At 35.3% G+C, this 21,928-nt stretch overlaps 1 protein-coding gene across 1 annotated transcript in view; it reads right to left on the reverse strand.

The window, feature by feature from the left end:
* Window positions 1-17,888: 17,888 nt before the first annotated feature.
* TMX3 (thioredoxin related transmembrane protein 3) overlaps window positions 17,889-21,928 on the reverse strand; it is a 30,829-nt gene continuing 26,789 nt past the window's right edge. Inside the window, exon 16 of the mRNA XM_080381148.1 lies at window positions 17,889-20,900. Coding sequence (XP_080237274.1) covers window positions 20,634-20,900 — 267 coding nt within the window. The 3' untranslated portion in view covers window positions 17,889-20,633. The remainder of the gene's footprint in view (window positions 20,901-21,928) is intronic.

The raw sequence follows: 21,928 nt of genomic DNA on the forward strand, positions 1-21,928 counted from the left end.
GAGCAAGCAAGAACATCATCTGTGCTTCAGGCATGTTGCCATCATATTTAGAACAGAACTCAGGTAAAATGCTAACCTGAGTCATACTGTAGGCCTTATTTCTGTACTTAACCTTTGCTCTATAGAACTTCTATAGTATTTTTTTTTGTCTCTTTTTTTCATGGTCGTTAATAACCATAGCAATGGTGACCGGGTTAACTTAACAGAATAAAATTATAAACATTGCATAAATTTCAGTTAATGTTTCAATAAAAACAAAAATTTGATTTGTCTCCCAAAAAGAGAAAAAAACCCATGCCGCTAATCTCTTTTCACAAACTGAAGCTAGAATTTATAGCTGAGTAATTTGCCAGGTAACCTACTCTGAGTACTTTAAGTCCACTTTAAAATGAGCTTCTTCACAACTGTGTTTAAAAACAGAAGTGGAATAAGCTAACAGTACTGTAAATTCAAACTTCAGTTCACTGAGCAGTAACTTTCCCACACAGAGAAACGTATAAATTACCAGGCCTGTGATTATAACCCACCAGTCTAACTACCCAAGCAATGGATCTTTTACCTGGACAGGCGATGCTAATTGGAAAAGATTCAGTCTAAGAAGCGCGATTTGAAAGAATAAAACAAGGAGGGACATGTACTGGGTTGGATCACAGGTGTTTTGAGGCTCTCTGAAATAATGCAATTTGTATCTTACTCTGTACTTTAATTTAAAGCTTCCAACTTTTAATGAAGCCTGCTTGTTGTTTTACAAAAAACCACCCATTTTTTCCTTTAATGCTTTTTTGCAAATGTTCATTGAAAAATTCTTTCTATAAGAGTAGACTCCAACACCTTGAGGCACAGGTCTAAAATATAGGTCTCTATTCCACCAAAAAATGTCACAAGTACTAATACTTACAATATAAAGAACTCTTGCTTTTACCTGGGAACTATCTAATGTTAAAAACAGAGTAAATATTTTGGTTCTGAAAAACCAATACCTGCCTGACATAACTTTTTCAAGCTCTCTAAAATTTCCCATGCATTGCTTATTTTGGATTTAAACAATACATTGTTATATTCTGTTTTTATTTCAAGCAGTTGGGAATAAAGTCAAAATTAACAGGGACAGACTTTTAAAATTCTTGGCCATTTCAGATCTCTATAGTAGATATCTTACACACATACACAACATAGTACATAAAGAAGATAGAATTGTGTATGAAGATTAAGGAAGACCCCATATGTCAGAAATGCAAACCCTAATTTTTATTCTTTTTTAAATATATGTACAGACACATGCTTTCTTCAATGAGAAATAGCATAGTAACTCACTTGTAGGCTCCAATGTCACATATTTTGTGGGAGCAGAGAAACAAATACATTTCAACTCCTTTGCAAACTGCAAAAAAAAAAAATATTATGAGGCCTGACAGCTGGTGATTTCTCTGTTCATTCAGGAATGACTAGACAGCAGGTCTGGGCAAACAAACTAACATCGCTGGAACGCCAGGCAATGACATTGCTTTAATGATGTTTACCTCAGCTTTCAGAGCCTTCCCAATAGTAGGGGATTAGCAATGGATTTTAGTGAAACATGGAGCTCTGTTTTCAGCAGTAGAAACACAGCATAAGACACAGAATGAAAAGTGTCAAAGTATCCTGGAGCTGGAAGTCCTGGTTTAACAGTGAAGGCAGGCAGTACTGCAAGTCAAAGTGACAGCTACTGCTCCCCCATGTTGGGAGTATCTTTGTGGATTGGTTTTAGATGTGTAGTAGGCTCCTCTCCACTTTTCATTGCTCATCCAACTCTGCTTCTTCAACAGATTTCTACCTCTAGTTCATTACTGTGTCATAAGGATCAGGCAGCTCAACCCAAACACTAATGGCAATGTATGAAAGAAAGTCAAAACATAAGCAAGGACTAGCATGAAGATAGCTTATTATATCTCTCAGTATGCAGCAGTAAATAATTCCAGCTCTTGTGCAAGTATGGTGTACACACATAACCTTAGGATGATGCAGTAACTCTTCCAACTCTTTTACAAACACAGCTGTAAGAACACAGGTATAAATGCCAACACCTTTCTTTGAAGGCCCTTGTCTCCCTTTACTAGAAATTCCTGAGTCAGTAGACTTCCTTTAATTCAATAAACATTCTTGGCTTACTTTGAGATCTCTGCCTTTTGGCAAGATGATCCTTGATGTGTCATTTAGCACCTTAATATATTGTGGCCACAACTGGATTTTTAACAAGACCAAAAAGACCATTTAATAATATTTTATCTTTTCTACAATAGTTTCTGATGCACACTTCAAGTTATATTTATTAAGCTTTACTAAGCAAAATACCCATTAACAGATCCTATAAAAGCTATATAGGTGCTACTATCTTCAAAATGAAAAGATAACAAAAGGAACTACCTTAGTTTAATTTAGATTAAATATACAGCTTTTATTAAATAAGCATTACACATAGAAAACCTGTAGGACACAGAGTACAAATGTTTTGGCAAAATGTGGCAAAGCATTGTGTTGTTATTCTTGATTCAGCATCAATTTATACTATCAAAAGATAGTACAGAGTTCAAAAGAAGATAGCTGATTTGGTTTGGGGTTTTTTAGCAGGATACAGTATATAATGTCATTATGCTGACTGGACTGAATTTTAAGTAAGTTAATGATCTAAGTTAAGACAAATGTAAAGTGCTAGTTTCATCTAGTCATGCTTTGTTGTGTCCTGAAAATTGCCATGGACAAATTGTTTTCACAAATCTTAAGGAAATTCCTTCACATATTGTAGAAAAAACAGAGCAAAGGACTGAATATGCATCCTTTTATACCAAGATGACCAGTAATCCCGATATGATTGGCTAAGTAGTGTTCCCCATTATACATAGGAAACTTCCTCACCTAACACATCTGAGCAAAAATTCATGATGCTGAATTTTTTGTGTATTGAATTATTTTCAGTGGAAAATCCAGAGTAAGATTCTTCTTTCAGTTACTTTTAGAGTTTTTTAAATACATTCCTAAGTGCAGAAACCTTCCAAATTTCAGCTGATACACAGAAAGAAACTTCAGCTCACACCTTTCTTCTTGGCACTTCACTATCAAACAGTGAAAAACACTTCATTAGCCCAGTAAAAAAAAGTGGAATGACAACTTAATTGCATCATGAAAATAAGCAGGGAGACATCTACACACCCAGGTATCACATATTTCAAGCAGCACCTTCCAGTTTTTCTAGTCAGCTTTTAAATAGGACTATATTTCAAGGACATATTAAACGCCTTTGGGCTAGTTTACTACATGCAAGCATGGATTCTCTGCATGCTGAAGTTACAGTAGCCACAACTTTAGTCTGCTGCTTTTTAAACTCATCCGGCTGTCTCAAGTAATATCTGTCTAATCCTGCTTTCAGTTATGTTTTAAGACTTTTTTTAACGTCAAGTTTCTCAGTTTCTGTGTGAAGAAAGATCACAATATCTATTGCAAATAATTTTATGACACTTAGAAATCAATAAGAATATCAAGTCTGTTCTTTGCTGGTTTCAAACAACACACATTAGAGAGTGTCATCCTAACATCCTATACAATAATCTGAAACGAGTTCTTTTTTTCATAAGCACACATCCAGCTGAACAATAATTACAGTGAAATATGCTGCCATCTTTCCAAAGAACAGTAATTAGGGATATGAGCCTGGATGTCTTGTATGCTTATGGAAACATTTTTTTCTTTCCAGCTAATGATCATCCAAATAGTAAATCATTAAAAGGAAAATGACAAAGGGTGTGGATAGTGGCTGTCATCAGCCTTGTGCACCAGCTCCAAACTCTGTCATCTTCCTTTGGAAGAGAAAGCATGGTGATACAAAAGTTAAAATTCTTCGTGCTTCTTTGGCGAACAAAACAAGTACAGGTAATTAATCTTGTTATTTATTATCGGTAATATTTAAAGACAAATATCCCATGTTTCTCTCCCTTTACTGATCTTGGAAAACACTTTTATATTAGACTAGCATTACGTGGGGCAAAGAGAGTCAAAGACCATCTAATACAAAAAGTAGTCATGTATCTATGATCATTATAATAATTTAAATCAACACCTAAGAGCGCAGACATGCAAGTATCTTTCTGTCTGAAACCTTAGAATCATCACCAGCTTTCCTTTTTTTCAGTCGGACCAATTTTTAATACTCACATACTAGTGTGAACTGGTTACCAAGAAGAATCAAAAAGACCTCCTGGGCTGTACCATGGCTCCATTGCGCTGGAATCATTCCTGTTATATACGTGGGTAACAAGTACCTAATGAACAAGAACTTGGAGCTCATTTTTATTTAATATCTTAGTGTCAAATAACCATTTAAACAAAGTAATTACTACCAATTCTTGATATTATTTTTGTTATTTTTCAATTAACACTGCAGGGTAACTGGTACCGTCTTCGCAGTTTTTTAAGTGATATGTGCCAATCTGTTCTGTGACCAATGCACCAATAACAGTAATATTTTCTTGGGACTTAGGAGAACAAGCTTCCAGAGATACAGGAGAAGCTACTTCATGCCAGTCAGTATGGGTGTGACTTTAACTCTTATCTGCCAAATCATATGTGATCTAATCCTAAAGCCCTTACGGCAAAGTTTTACTCTTTCTACCATTCAGGTGAAAAATCATAGTGCCAATTAAATAAGCACACTTTTTTTTCTTCCCCTCTCCCCCCCCCCCCCACCCCTTTTTAATCTTGAGTACAGAAAATTTCTGTGGATTTTCCCCTCAATGATAAAGCACATTCCAATGAAAACCAATTTTTTAATCTACTGCTCATTTTGTACTCATTCAGAAAAATAATATTTGGAACATAGGACATGTCAGCACCAGAAAGTCTGGTAAAAACAGTGAAGAAGGAGACAGCAAAGCAGAACTAAGACTAAGAGACTATTATTAAATTAAAAAATGCTCCCCTCTTTTCCAAATACTTTGACCAATTTTTTAATTTTTCTTTTTTTTTAGAACAAGTAATTCAAAATTATTCCTCTTCCAAGTATTTGTTTTCCTTCCTCTAAGTAATAATACATTTCAGATTTTGCATTTGTTAACCAACGTACTGCATATAAACCACAGGCATGTTAAGAAACAAAGCAACACATTATATTTCATCACCTCACTGTGATGAAGCAGGTTAGTACATATTCCTGAAGCATGTTATTGCCCACTTTGAAGAAATTCCACAAGTGTGATGGCTGCTACTCATGCTCAAGATATAAACAGTTTTAAAACTGATAATGCTTCACAGCAATATAATTTAAACAAAACCCCAGTAAAATATTATAAAAGGTAGGACACAAGATTAGAACAATAATGTGTTAGGGCATTATGCAAGATTTACAAACACCCTTAGTTATAACCTGCATTAAGCACTATAAGCAAGCCAATAACACACAGTTTATGGTTTAATCCCAACACAATGACCATATATATATATATATTTTAAATGTTTTATGTTTGACATACAAAACTGTAATTATAGGGATATTCCCATTTAGCTGTGTGTAAATAATAGCAAACACTTTATAAAAGCCTCATGCACAGAAAGAACAGGCCTAGAAGCACCTCAAAGAGCATGTATATCTAACATTTGTCATTTACTATGGTCAACAAACCACTCTTGCAGAACAGGTTACACTTTTGTACTGAAATGCCACTGCCTTCATTATGACATCAAAGAGCTTGAAACTAGGAAAACATCAGGGCTGATCTGGATCTCAGAACTGGCTAGCCATTACAACAGTACCTTCCTTTGACCATTTTTATTTTTAAGGACAAGTATGTATCATAAATTATGTATTATATATTATACTAGGATAGATATAAATTTTACCAGTCTTTTGTAATACTGAATATATGTCTAACTCCCCCCTAACATTTTTTCCCTTTTGCATAAAAAACTTGCAAAAGATTTTCCACATTAAAAAAGAGATCTGTTAGATCTTTTAATTAAGTAAATCCAACACATACTTTAAATTCTGCCTATATCCCTGACCAAAATATATTCTTCCCATGATCTTCCCCACACACTTCAATTCATATTTATAATTAGTGGGAAAACTTGATGAAGTTATGAACCATACTCATTTGTTTTGGAGTTATTTATAATTTGCTGATAATTAGATAATGCTTTCCTGTGCTTCACTGTTTATTGATACAAATTAATCTTTCTTATATATCAGTCCGTGTTTATATCACAAAAAAATCTATATTTAAATCTGAATTCTGCTACTGCACTTATCTTTGAAAAGTATCTGTTTTGACAATCCAGCAGTACAATATAAAATTTACAAAAGTTTGGCTATATCTGGCATGTTACATGCTGAAACACTCAGCTGATACTCTTTCAAGTTAATTTTAAAAAACACATTCAGAAATTCTTGGAGTAATAAGAGTAAGTAAAAATGACAGAACACAACAGGAAAATAGCATTATCCCTTACCAGACACATTATTAACCTGACTGTGACTTTTCCTTCCCACACTTCAGAAAAGAGAAATTTAAACAGATTAAGTAATTTTCTATAAATAAAAGCTCTTCCATTAAAGAGAAAAAACCCCACAACTTTAATGATTATTCAAAGAATTTAATGCTAACTGTACTCTAAGGTAGATTTTAAGTCTAAGCTCATTTTTTATTAAGAATCACTATGAAACACTGCATTTAAAATGCCTTTTTAAAAAATGCCATGATGCAATAAAAACTATTTATTATAACCAGAAGTGCAAAAATGTAGCCAAGTAAGGTATATATGGCACACTGAGTCTTTTAGTGACTTCTTTGTCCACCATTAATTAGTTAATTTACTATTAATTTCAAAAGAAATAGGCCAAGAATAATCATAACTCAGCAAGTGCATTAGCAAACCCCCGAGGTTTTTTTCTTTTTCCTATTAGCGTAACTGGCACAGAAAATAAGCATGAAAAATAGAAATATTGGGGTTGGGGAGACCTGCTGTAAAAGGTTTTATTGGCTTTCCAGCAGTTCCTACAGGAAAATCATATAGAGCTCATGGTCAGACTGTCAAAATATTTAACATTTATGTATTATAAGCACAATACAGATATAAAACATGTTTCATGAACAGCATTCAAGGACTTAAGCAGCTGAGACTGTTGACTTCCTTTACATTAGCATTCCTTTTTTTTTAAGTTGGCTTAAAGTTCTTGCATATTGCTCCGTTGAGCTCTCAGAAAAGGAATTTTAAAGTACTGTTGGAAAAATAGGTAGAAAGTTCACACTCTGTTGTCTTGAAGTATATAAAAAAAAAAAAAAAAAAGTAGGCAGCTTTTAAAGTTGCATTTTAGTAGAAAATATGATGTAAGAGTCCCAGAAATTCAGTTATGTGACAATCTCATAGTGCATCACATTAGAAATGTTTCTAGAACCGAACAGTGTCTTCATACTAGAAATGTCTACATTCATAAACTACAGTTGAGTAGAATTATATGAGGAGAAAGATACAGAAATTAATAGACATCTAAACATAAACCACTTTGTTTTGCTGCCTCTATCCTAAAGACAGACAATTGAAGAGTATCCCAGCATGGACAAAAATAGCATATCCATGGATGGGCCACACCCATAAAAACAAAGGCACTGAGTTACAGTAGTCGAATGCTCCAGAAACAAAATTAGGGTTGTTTTGGGTTTTCTTTTTTTTGGTTTAGAAATGGCATCACCCTCTGCATTCTGTAAGCACACTCAGAATAGCACAGCAAAGTAATTTTCAAGCATATTCACCATTTCAGGTGCATGCATTCATTACCTATCTACAGTAAGGTATTATTTTGGATTACTCAAAAGATATCTCAAGACGGTAATCAGAGCATTTTAGAAAACTTGTTCATAAAAATCAAAGAAATGGTTTGCAGCAGATAACTTAGCTCTTCAACTTAAGTTAAATCTCAAACACAGAATGCATGAAACCATTCCAGAGCTGAATCAAACCCGTGATTTATTGCAGCAGTGTAGTCCCTCTTTTGATTAGCAGGGAGTTTTAATTGACCATCACCTCTCTCTCAAATCTATATGTTAGAATTTTAAACTGTATTGACCAATTGTTTTCAAATGTAAAGCACTAAATTTCATATCTGGTTTTTATTGGTTAGTTGTAACTGGTGCTTTCTAAGTGGTAAGGATCATGAAGGGAACATGTCAGAACATTTGCAAAGAGAAAACATCAAAAAAAGAGACTTGAAAACATATTTAAAAAAAAAAATATTTTGAAAAAAACTAAGCTTTTTTTCCATTGAATTATTTCTAAATATGTAATTATTTTTCAGACTTCTAGTGGCCTTGTGGTAGGGGAACTGGATTAGACTGTTAATTATTAAGATCCTACATTAACACAGAGAGTTAGAGTCAGAGACTTGGTATTTACAGTTATTACCATATTAACAGAGAGGCACTGCTGGAAGATTAAGACTTGAAATCCCAATTAAATGCCATGGTCTGTTTTCACAAGTAACTGTCATAATTTTTGTTGAAAAATGCATAGTGTTAACTATGGAGATGTTCTTTTAATTTTCTGTGGAACAGACCACCCATGGTATTCTAAACCTATTTTTCAGGGAAGACAATCTATATTTTCTTTATTAACCTCCCAAGTAATTGAGTCACATGCTGTTAAAAAATTGAACTATACAAATGATTGACAGTTATAATCTTTTTATCTATTTATTCATTAGTGTGGCTTTTTCCTGAATCTCAGAAGACTTAAAGAATGGATAATAAAACAGTTATTTAATATGCCCTCATGTGAATATATGAAACTGGAACGATATAGTTATTAATTTTAATAATCATATCATCATTGTTACCTGTGTGATCTAGTAACACCTAGGTGATTAATATATGAAATTTTATTTTATTAATGATAAACTTATTTTGAAGTTCTATATTTTGACTCTCATTGGGATTCGCAGTTTTAGAGACAGTTCAATTGTTTCTATACTTCCGTTGTCCACACTTACAGATGTTTCATAGCAACTGTGTAGATACACGGAGTCTATAAAATTACAAATTTAAATTACTTACCATTATACAACAAGTTACTCTAGAACAGTATAAAGGTGTTGAACAACCTAATAGTCAAGGGAGTGCAAGAGCAATGAGACAGAAGTAAATTACCTTAGATTTCTGTTTCTTATAGCTGTGTTTCAGAGACTTGACAGGGAGAGGTTATTTTGCTTTGAACAATCTGTAGATTGACTTCTGTTAAACTTATGTATTATCTTACCATTTCATCTCCAGAGACCATGGTTCAAATATTTCAATGAACCACAGTTTAGCAGATTTCAACTATGGTGCTGCAGGACCAGACTAATACATTTTTTTGGGGAGAGGCCTGAGCTGTTGCATAGCCTAAATGGCACCATATAAAATTCAAACATTTCAGCTCATTGCAGCAGGCATAAATACTAGAAGTTACACTCTTACTGTCTAAGTGTTGTGGTTTAACCCCAGCCAGAAACTAAGTACCACACAGCCACTCACTCACTCCCCACCCACACGCCAGAGTGATGGTGAGGAGAATCAGAAGGGAATGTAAAACTCAAGGGTTGAGATAAGAACAATAATTAAAATAAAATAAAATAGAGGAACACCCACACCCCACACCCACCCTCCAGTAATACTAATACTAATAGTAAGAATAATAATGAAAAGGAGGGAGAAAGGGAGAGGAATAAAATCTAAAGGAAAGGGACAAAAAATAAGTGATGCACAATACAATTGCTCACCACCTGCAGACCGATGCCCAGCCAGTCCCTGAGCAGTGATCAGCAAGCCCTGGCCAACTCCCCCCAGTTTGTATACTGAGCATGATGTTCTATGGTATGGAATATCCCTTGGGCTAGTTCGGGGCAGCTGTCCTGGCTGTGTCCCCTCCCAATGTCTTGTGCCCCCCAGCCCTCTCGCTGACAGGGCCTGAGAAACTGAAGGATCCTTGACTTCGTATAAACATCACCCAGCAACAACCAAAACCATCAGTGTGCTATCAGCATTGTTCTCACACCAAATCCAAAACACAGCCCTGCACCATCTACTTAGAGGAAAGTTAACTCTATCCCAGCTGCAACCAAGACAGTAAGCTTTAATAACCACAGACAAATTAACTTGTAATTTGTGATGTTTAGATATTGCATCTTACAAGAGAGAGAGTTTGCCAAAATATTATTTTTCCTGTTCCATTTCTATAGGCTCCACAGAAATTTAGAACTTGCACATCTGGAAGTTTGCTAACATAATGCCATCGGCAAACAAGTAATTCACAGAAAAAAATTACTTTGCAAAAAGGAAATAAAATACAGTGATAGAAAGCTTTGAAGAATCAGTAGAGATCTGTTAGTTCTGCTCAAGCATAAACTATTTGGGCTAATCAGGAATTATTATTGTGAATATTACAGAAGCACTGGTCATGTCTAAAAAAGCAAAATGAGATATTTTTGTTATGAGAACTACCCACACAGATTAGCAGTTGCACAGGACCCAGTAGTCTGTTTCTATGTTGATATTTACATTAACAAAGAAGGGGAAGGAGAAAGATGTCTTCAGGAATACACCTTGGCTAGATGAGAATCAGAGTGCTGTTATGGCATTCCAGAAAAACAAAGAACATTAGTTATGCTCCATTAAAATTGTTTTGCCAAGACAACAAACTTATCTACTGCTATTTGACAGTAACCATTGCATTTTCCACAGACACTGTGCCATTGCATTAAAATTACTTACTTCCAGATCACATTATTATCTACCTTCTCTAGATTTCACTCAGAAGTATAAAAACAGGAGATCAGGAGGAAAGAAAAGCCCTCTGAATTTTTTTTTTTTTCAATCTGAAAAATATATGCTCTGCATCAGTGTTTTAATTAAGTAGTCATCAGTTACTGATGAAAACCAGGAGCAGCAGATAAGTTTTTATCTACTCTATTTCAATCACAGAAATTAATAATTGACTAGAGGGAAAAAAGTAATTTGCAAGACCATGTTTATCATCTGAGGTCAAGACAAAATTAATCAGGAAAGGTTTATCTGTATAGTGTTCACTGAAAAGAAGCCTTAAACTTTTCATTAACTGTAGCAAATTTTTTTAAAAAGGCAAATCTAACATCCTCCAGTTTTCTAAATATAGGAGTGAAATGTGACAACTCTGAAGAGGAAGGCTCAACGACAAGGCATTTTATGCGCTCCATATATATCTGTTAAATTTCACATCTCTAAGTTATCTGTAACAAGCTTTCCCTTATGTTAATAATAAAATAGCCTATTAAGTTCAACTCAGCTGGTCAAAACTGATAATCAAGCCTATGTAAGATACCAAAATGCTGAGTATGTTGGTCCACTAAGGAAACGACATCATTATGTAACAGCCTGAGAGGTCACGCAGTAGCCTGAATGAAGATTTTTAACTAGATTGTTTCATCATTGCCTGATATTTTCTGTATATTTCTGACTGCTAATATACAGGGAAGGAAAGAAAGAATCAAAAGAAGTTTGGAAAAGGACAGGAGAAACTGAGACGGTCAAAAAGAGGATACAATACAAAAGAAAAAGAGACAATGAAAACCAGAGGAAAGGGGAAGAGAAGGGAAGCAAAAAAAGAATAAGTTAATAGATACAATAGGCAAGTGATCAACTGGTTGAAGAAAGCAGTCTTTTTTTTGACCAAGAGGAGCAGTCAAGGCTGTCACCAGTCATCAACACACATCTCTGGCCACTGCTGGTTAAAGATACTTTTTGCTTTTCTGTCAAGTTACTAGGAACATCATATAGATAGTATTCTGTACTGTATCTTCTGTTTTGCCAAGGTTACAAACACAATGTTCACATCTAACTTGGGAAAAGTGTTTCCAAAATAAAGCACAGTAGACATCTGATATTTTCATTTGACCTTCTCTTGCAACAGTTCTTAAATCTACCTCATAAAGCTCTTAGGTTCTCATATGGAAAATTCTACCAAAAAAATTGCAATCGCTACATATCAGACAGATTAGTCTGAAATTCATATAGTTATCTTTCTTTATACATGAAACAAATGTATTTCCCAAAATGCAAGCCTAAAATCCCTGTCCCTCCCTGTAATGTAGCTCCTGTTTCTCTTAGTTAATTTCCATAATTAAGTCATGCACAAATGAAAAGGATTGCTGAGTTGGACTCAGACTTCAAGCACTCCGTGGTTTTAAATGCACATACAGAACTGTAAAGCAGAATTTATCCACAAATGTATAACCTAGTGAGTCATCCTATCACTGTGACAGTGATTGCCCACAGTTACAGTCTGAGAAGTGCACCCTTCCCATCCTTAGCTAGTTATATCCTGTGCAAGATGCATTTTGCCTAACATGACAAGGCTGAAGAATTTTCCTCTTCCATTTTAACCATCTTCTAGCAAGGAGAGGTTAGGATACATGGCAAACAATGCTACTGTACTACTGAAAGAGGGATCGTTGGATAGCCACCCATGCTTTCTTCACTGTAAGGACTCAGCCAAGTCACCTTTGTTTTCTGGAGAAAGCAAGCAAAGGACAAAATATAGCTAAGTCAGCATACTTGTAATGAAATATCCTTTAAAAGTTTCCCGCTCTGCTGCTGCCTCCAAACCTTTGCTGCTCTCTAATACCCTGGCATGCTGTTCTGTCCAAAATATTGTCTTGACCTGGATCAGATCATTTTTCCACTTACAGCATTGTTTTTCCAACAGCTTGCATAGCCATATTTTGAAGGGCAGCATACAAAGGCATGAGGACAGAAATTCCTTAAGCCAGCACTGTCATTAAAGGTGCAATATAATGAAAGTATGGCCTAAGTAACTTGCCTAAAACTGCACTCCAAGTCAAAGGAAGATGGCCAGAAACTGAATGTAATGCTCCATGGCTTGTCTACACTCTAATTTAAACATGACAGGGCAAGTTCACTGCCCAAGGACCAACAGGCACAGGCCAGCCTACATCTGTGATCATAAACTCGCTGTCCCCAGAGCAGAGTGGCCTTGTCCTAGCTTCAAAGAGCGTATGTGGGCCTGAGCAGAGGAAATACCCCACAGGCTTTCCTGTCTGCTCACCTTTATACCTCACGTATTCTTCCTCACCTTATGATACATCATCACAGCTCATCACAGCAATGTAATGATGACTTTTTAAAGCATTTAGGGAGTCTTTTCTCCCCTGTCTTCAGAAGGTCATTAAAACCACCCACAGCAGCACACATCCTACATGTCAAAGCCAGGGCTGCTGAAGTCTCTGCTACTGCCGTTTTTCAGACTCATGCTCATTGTAGCCAACTTCCAACTCCTTCTGAAAGCCACTGGGGCTAGCTAACATACGTGTGACAGAGGCTACCACCGCCACCGCCCATCAGGGACGCTGCACTGTGCAACTGAGCTTCTTCTGCTGGGACAAAGTGTGGGAAAAGATCTGGTGTTGGAGCTCAGCCTTGCTAGTTCGTGCCAAGGGTCTGCACTGAGACATTTTTAACTTCTAACCTAAAGGGGAGAAGTGAGAGGAACTGCCATTGCTATAGAAACTTTCCACTTGTTACCAATACAGTGCATCATATGTTGATATAAACTCAGGCTTATTAACACTTTTTTAAGAGTGGTGTGATAGAGTAGCATGTTATTTGAATGTGAATATTACAAGATTTATTATTTTATCATGCATTGCCTTTGTAACTCTTTCCCAGCGTCCACTGCAACATGTGGAGCAGTCTTTAAGACCATCATGACTTTAGCCCTCATTGCAAACTTTGTTCCCTTATGAGACTTGCTGTGTGTTTTTAGCCAAGATCACACCTTTTGGATGCAACAGTTAAAGATGTCAGTATGACAAATTCCTCCCACCTCATAACCATTATTTACAAAACTAAAACAAGGCTTGCAGCTTCTTTCTTGGGACACAGATAATCGTTCTCCATTAGCTAACAGCCAACACCTATGTTTGATTAATTTCCCATACATGGCTTGAGCCTCTGCAAGGCGAAGTGAGCAACTTGAGGACTTATTTCTAGCACATCTTAGCATTTAGATTTCTGACAACTGAAGCTGACACAGGGTTAAAGCCCACTGAAAGAATGTGCTTCTGCATTATGCTTGAATTCCAGGTGCTCTCTGGAAACTAAACCCTAACAGATTAACATGAATTCACTCACAGCTTTCCTTTTGAAGACAGACCACTTAAATTATAACAACACATGATACAAAGTGTAAAAATAGAAGTATACTGTGTTCAGATCAAGATTCATATCTGCATTTAATTCTGTTCTAAACCGCAAGTATTACTTTCACTCTGCTAGAAATCCTTCTATTTTAAATCATGGCAATGTGATACAAGAAGTTCCCAGCTACTTAAGCATTTGTTCCAAACTGTATTTTTCAAATTCTGGTACATCTGCCTGTCAGAGGCACTCAACCCAGAACAATATTTCCATTTATCTTTTAGAAAATAATTCCTTTTCTCCTTCAACCCACTCTGAAAGCCTCAATAAGCCACGAAGAATAAAAATATGCATTCCATGTTTTTGGGGTTTTTTTTGGTTTGTTTTTTTTTTTTTTTTTTTTCAGTTTGTATTTTTAAGAATTAAGATGGGGTCAAAAAAGGGGAAGATATGCACCATAGCATTAACATCTCAATGTTTAACTCAATTCTCAAGTGTTTTTTATTTGTATAAAGCATAATTTTGCATGAAGGTACAGCATAATTTATAATTATTTTCTCCACTGAGACTTGGACACAGCTATTAAACGATAGATCTGCTGAAGACAATTAATGTCTTTCTCCAGCTCAGGAGCAACTAATGTATTGTCAAGGACTTGTCTGGGCCAAGTATTTCTCTCATCTTCTGCAGGAAATACCCTCAAATTTCATTTTCATAGTGACTGAAAAGAAGAAAGCCTTGGCTTTCTTCCACTTTAGATAAAAGGAGATCTCTTACTTCAAAGGGGAATATTGTTCCTAGAAACTTTGTTTCTACACAGACCATCTACATGTTTTCCCCTACTTGAGAAGCAGTCTGCCATAGGACCACCTTTTTTCTGCAATTCTTCCTGTTCTAACTAATGATCTGTTTAGGAACAGGAAAGGTATTCTGATACTTGAAGATTTAAATGTTTGTTGAAAAAAAGAATCTCCAAAAAGGTCTTACAAAAACACGCTGATATTTTGATAGCTTCTGTGTGATAGGGGGGTGTGTGTGTGTGCATGCGCACGTGTGAAATTTTAACATACATATGGAGACAACAGCATACATTTAGGGAGTTGTGTAATCCTTCAAGAAGTGCCAAGCAGAAGAAGCTCAGCTGGCTCGATGTGCAAAGGTAAGATCAAAACAGACATATTTTACAAAAGCAAAGAGGAAATAAACAAAATTAGCCAGTGGCCATCCAAAACACCAGGCTGCATTTCAGTTTCTAACATACAAGCGCTGTCAGAGTAATTAATTCTTTTAGAGAAGCATACCAAGGAAAAAAATTAAAGATTAACTAAAAAGTTAGTCAGTTCTATGTCAAAATGACTCAATGATAAATGGAAAAAAAAACAACTTTGGGAGGGTATTAAAAACTTCTGTACCTAAGTCCCTAAGTCTTTTTGTTTTCTTTTACTATTGAGTCACTTAAAGCTTTTACAGTCTATGAATAGTACATTGTCTGCTTTGGATTAAGAGTCAACATTTACTATTCAGGTAAAAAGAATGAAATTGCAGCAACTGTTTCTTTAATAATTTATTTATTTTTTAAAACCCCACATGTTCTAGATGAAAATACAAACCCTACATTATTTATTAGATCTCCAGTTCCTGGAACCATTAAGACTACAAGTTGCCACCCTTGCAAAAATTTAAATATATTCTAAGTTATCACTTCTTTAAAGTAGCAGTGCAGCAACCTAAGCCGAGAAAGGTGGGTTTTGGTTTTGTTTCAAACAAGTGATGAACACAAAAATATGTTATTTTGAGTGACTTGGAGAAACAACAAAAACATCCATAAAAATCTTGATTGAGTAGTAACGCTCCTTGCTCAATATCAGGCAAACTTTCCTAGCCAAAGGTTCTCTGTAAAGCAAATTGGGAGAACACAAGATTTCTTTTCAAAGGTCTTAAACTCTCACTAGCCATGCATGCATGTGGCATAGCTCATCCATATGAAAACATGACACATATGAGAATACATGGCTCTGCTCTGTTCCTTTCTCCCATTCCCATTTCTCCTGCCTATGCATTTTTATTTCCTTCATGTGTCAGCCTTGGTGCTTACCAAAGTTTCAGTCTCTTGACTCAAGACAGCCTAAAACCACCCACCATTTTGGTCAGGACAGTCATCAACCCAGCTGAAGACTACACCAACCTTGCAACAGGGGCTGCCGAGTACTGGAAGTGATGCAATGAAGGTGAAGTGAAAGAAGCAGAGACTAGAAAAACAAAACTGTTTTTAACACAATAAAGTTGGTCAAGTATATAAATAAACTCATTCAGTGATGTTTTCTCCTCCAATGCAGTTTTCTCTCCTCTGCAACCTAAACTTATGTGGAAACTGAACTACAAAACAATACTATTCCTCTCATTAGTAATCATCTTACTGGTTTCCTTTTACCTCTTCAAAGGACTTTCAAGATCTTTCAGGGTTTATTGTTAAAAGCCACAATACTCCATTCAAAAATGCTTTATATAAAATACTTGTAGTCTATTTATCCTTGCTAAACAACTGCAAACATTACTGTACTCTTTGGTGGGTAAGAAGTCTGCTAACAACAGGAGAGTTCACACCAGCTGCTAAATAGTGCTTTATGTCTGTAAATTGATATACAGGATAGTAGCAGTAATCCTTTAATACAGTTAAAATTTCAGAAATCAGAGAAAGAGAATTGTTTTGGGAATGCATGTAGTGCCTAGGCAGACTGCAAAAACCTTGCAAGTTTAAGAGTTCAACAGAGCATTCAACACAATATTGTCAAAATTGTCTTTGTTGGTTACAGCAATATAACATGCGGCAGCTTCATGTGATTCAATCTGCTAGCAATGTACTCAGTGATGAGAACAAAACAGGAAAAAGCTGCTTTGGTCTCTGAGAAGATTTGAGAGCCCATACCACTCTGACACAGTAATACAACCTGAAACATCTGTAGTCTCATGAGATTTTAGCAGCTTAAGAGAAGTACATTCTGGTTTTGTACCCTTTTCACCGAGTTGAGATTTGGCTGTCATCAGAGCAACTCTCCACCCTCCTGCTCCTGCAAGTACAACCACTTCTTCAAACATGCTGACAAAACAGGAACAGGTTAAATTAGTTCTGGGCCAAAACTGAGCAAGCTAAACCTTTCACTTGAATACTTCATGAATACTAAGCACTTCTGGGCTGCCTTCAACACATCAGATCTACCGGAGTCTAATCATTCATTCCTTTAAGCAGTGAGCACCACAGTGTGGACAGTATCTGTCAAAACAGCCCAGATAAATGAAGCAGTAAGAGATCGCACGCATCCAAGTGTCAAGGCTACTCAAGTTCTTTCAGAGATGTATACTACAACAGTCTGCCTCAGGTTCCCTTTGCTACTGAAACTCTAGCAGTGGAATTAATTGGTATTTTAAAATTTCTTTTTCAGAAATGCATTCGTTTTATACTGCTAGACCACTCAAAGACAAGGAAACACTAACTCCTACAGCTAGAAAGAATTTTCAAAATGTTTATGAGAAGGCATCAGACAGGATGAATCCATATTTTTTTTAAAAACGTACCAGCTGCATTTCTGTACCGCATTACTTGGGGCCTAAACTACATTTACGACAATCGTCCCAGGAAAAATGGCCTCCTAAACAATGTGTAATATCTAGGCTTAACAGTGTAAATTAAGCAAAGGAAACATGCTCTTTTAAATGTTTTTATTACAGAAAAACAAAAGGCTTACACTTGACTTAAAAAAAGCAGCATTATTTTGTGAATTCAAAGTTATTACAGTGAAGTTGCTTCAAGGAACCTTCAGAGGTGGAAGAAAAAAAAATAAAATGCCAGATCCCCCCTCAGACAGCATCATTGCATGACCACAGCAAGCCCCTCAGATTCATATCACTTCTGACACCCAGTTTGTAACTTGTATGCTTTTTGTATGCTTTTCTTCTCCATGTGCCTGTCTTGTTGGATATAACTGGGAGAAGGATTTGATGAAAATGGCAGTACATTTAAAGTCTAATTTTCAACAGCTCAGTACATATCTGATTGACATTATAGTTCAGAAGTCACTGAGACACGTGCTTTCCTCCTAACTCTAGCCATTAAGTGTTACAGTTTTAACAGATCCCAGTGTGATCTGTTTCTTTCACCGCGTTTATCATATTCAGGTTCGTATCAGAAGATTTCTCACCAAGTTATTTGGTTACTACTGGTTATGAACACCAAAAAAAATAACAGCTCATAGTTAAAACAGCTCTTAGTAGTGCAGCAGAATTCAGAATTATTTTTTCTTCTTTACTACCCACCATAGAAGGAAAAGCAATGATCCAGTGACCACTTCAGTTCTTGTGTTGCTTTAAGTTTCCAGCCTGAGTTAAAATTAAATATGTAATGGATCTGTATTTGAAATCTTAACAAAAAAGAGACAAATCAAGAAAACATATTACTGTCTTAATAGTCCTACGTTTTGACTATCAGCACTGAGTCAGGCTAAAGTCCAAAAAAATTTACAGGCTTATTATTATTTTTTTTTTTTTAAGAAAAGCATCACGCCACATGAAAAACTTTCTAAAGCAACATCTCACTCTTCAAATATATGCTAAAACTACCTCAAAGATTCTGAAAGAAATAATAATCAAAAAGCAAGAAAACTCAAGACATTATGTGCAATTAGCTATAATGACAAAAATTAGGAAAGACAATTCATTTAAAGAAAAATGAGAAATCAAAAAGGGAAAAAAAAAAAGTATCAGACACCTGCTATTCAGTATTCTATAAACTCACTTTTTTGACTGTCCTCCCCCAAAAAAAAAGGTTGGACTCAAAATCGGATGTGGAATTTTTCTGAAAAAGATGCCTGAACTCCTCAAATATTGTTTATATTGTTTGATAACAAAAGCTTTTCAGGTCAGGGAACTACTTAATGTACTCAGAACTGCAACATGAAGCCTGCTGTTACCAAGCTACTTAAACGGAAGAAACAAGTTTCTTTCCTACAAGGTAAAAGGATAGAATACATTTTCCCTGGTTCTGATTTATATCATCATCAGGTTTACTGAGACACATAACTTCTCTGTTTAAGCTTACCAATGTCTTTTATTTAAAATTCCTTAATTTAGTGCAATAGCATAGTAAATTATTACATGATCAAGCTGCCTAATAAGGACATCATGATCTGTATTATACAGTAATATACCCTTAAAAAAGGGAAAAGAAAAAAAAAAAACAAAAAACAAAAACCCAGCATGAATACTAAGAGGAAGAGCACGTAGGTTTTGTTTCTGTGGTACTCTGCTTGACATTGATGCCAAAAGCTTCTTTATAGCTTATCCCTGAAGATTTTAACCCCGGACACAAATTAGTCCTTCTCACAGTCACAGGGTTGTATTAAAAGTGACTTATGGTTAAACAGGTAACAAAAATGCATTATATTGACCAAACTCTATGAATGGTAATATTATGCTCCATTAATTCCTTCCTCCAGCATAGGTAACAGTCTCAGACAAAAGTACCTTAAACATGTAACACCATTCAAAAACCCTTGTCATTGGAGAGTTATGCAAAATTATCAGAGGGTGTTTATATTTACTTCTTCCTTTATCAACTTATACTGTGGATTCAGAAAACTTAATGATCATTTGCACTGTAAGTTTGTGTAAGCATTTGTACAAAACAATTTAACAGGCAATCACATTCTAAAAGGTTTATAATGTACTTTTGGAATATTTTTAGCTGCTAAAGCACTAATAAAGAATTTAGCATATAACTCCCACATCCTATATGAAGTAAACATTCCTGACTGCTAATAATTGTATTATTACAAGGTAAACCAGTCCTCTAATTCCTAACAATTTACATTTAACTTGAGAAAATAGAAAAGTTTGGGGTTTTTTTTCCCCAAATTAATGCGCAACAGGTAGAACATGTAACTTCTTGGAAAAAAGTTTGGGGTTTTTTTTCCCCAAATTAATGCGCAACAGGTAGAACATGTAACTTCTTGGAAAATTTGAAAGTTGTCTTTAGCTATCAAACTCTGAAAGACTTTACAGGTGTCTTAATCTTTCTTAGGTTTCAGCCTTTTTATAGGAATGACTGTTTAGCTGGGCTATATTAGTAGTAGTTCATCACATACACTGAGGTCAAGTAACAACATCTTTATCCCACTGTTCTGGAAATGAAAGATTCAAAATTCCTTAAAAAAATGGTGTAGAATTGTACCTGCAAAATTCTTCAGTTTAAATTGTCTTTGTTGATCTATTCAAGACATTTAAGAGAACATCCATATTTTTTTATGTCAATTTCTGAGAAAATTTGAATACATGCAAGTCAAAACTACCATAATGCAGACAAAAAGGTCCTCTTTCATGAAGATCATCAATAAATGACTACCTTCGATAAATAAGTCTATTTAGAAATTCCAGAGAATTCATTTGCTAAACAAGTTAGTCTTTTTTCTTTTCCATTATGTCTTTCTGTTTAAGCTCTCCATCTGAAAGTTCTGTATATTTTCCGTTCTTTTCCTCCTCTTGTTCTTCCTCACTGCCTTCATCCGTGAGCTCCCGATCACCGTTTTCCTTTTTAGCTGCCTCATTTTCATCTATCCCTCCATCTGTATCAGCTGTGCAGATTCCATAACACATAATGCTGATGACCCCCAGGGGCAACCCAAAGAGAAAACATCCCAGAAGTGGTGAACTCTTGAAAACAGACTGTTGAAACACAAATTTGAAGTAAAAAACACTTTCAGTGAATATACAAAAATTACCACATTAGTACTTATTACTCTATTTATGCAAAAACATCCAAAATGACAGCCAGTTTGTTTTTGGTTTTTTTTGTTGTTGTTTAGATTTGGTGGATGTTCTTTCTTTTTGTTTGGTTTAAGTTCCCTACCCCTCCTCCAGAAAGAAGGAATCATCATTTTAACAATTCCTACTATAAGTTTATAGAAAAAGACTCAGAATTTCAAATATTACAATGTTGCATTGGGATAGCTAGTGCTAGCATGCCAACTGTATATCCTATTAATTGTTTGAAGCTTGAGAAACAACTGTTCTAAAAGTGTTCAAATGAGACAGTCCATCTCTAATTTGTGCCTCATTCTCAAAAATTAGTTTGAGTAATAAGGGATCCGCAGAAACATTCTGTTATTAGACAGCTTCCTACTGAAGAGTAGTTTAATGGCACAAGAGGAAGGACTTTTGGTTTCAAAAACTCTTTGCTAAACACTGCACACTTCCCGAAATTTGGAAGCCACTCATACAGAAACATGTTTCAATTTAAATTCACAGCACAGGTTTTTTGCTTGTGTAGGACAAGTGAAGAAATGGATTTGCGTACATCTTCCCAACAAAATTCTGTTAAGCATAATTAACCTGTAAGAAAGATGATTAAAATATCTGCTTTAAAACTACACTTCACATAGTATTTAATCCCCTTATTAGACTGAAATTGTAACTTCTCTCAGAACATAGAAGTGCTATCAATTTCAGTGAAAGCATGTCAGAAGGGTCAAGGAGGAGGTTTTGAATTTTTCCTACACTATCTCTTAAAATACATGTCAGGCTAATACAGAAAAGGAGTGAAAAGTGAAGAAACAAATGTATGTGGAATATTTAACACACAAAATATTATTAAAAACTTTAATCAAGAAGTTAATTTGGCTTGAATATAAAGTATATGTATCTGTAACAGATACACAATATATACCTTATAAACAAACACCTAAAAATATTTC

The sequence above is a fragment of the Falco punctatus genome (assembly GCF_963210335.1).
Source record: "Falco punctatus genome assembly, chromosome: 3".
NCBI lineage: Eukaryota > Metazoa > Chordata > Aves > Falconiformes > Falconidae > Falco > Falco punctatus.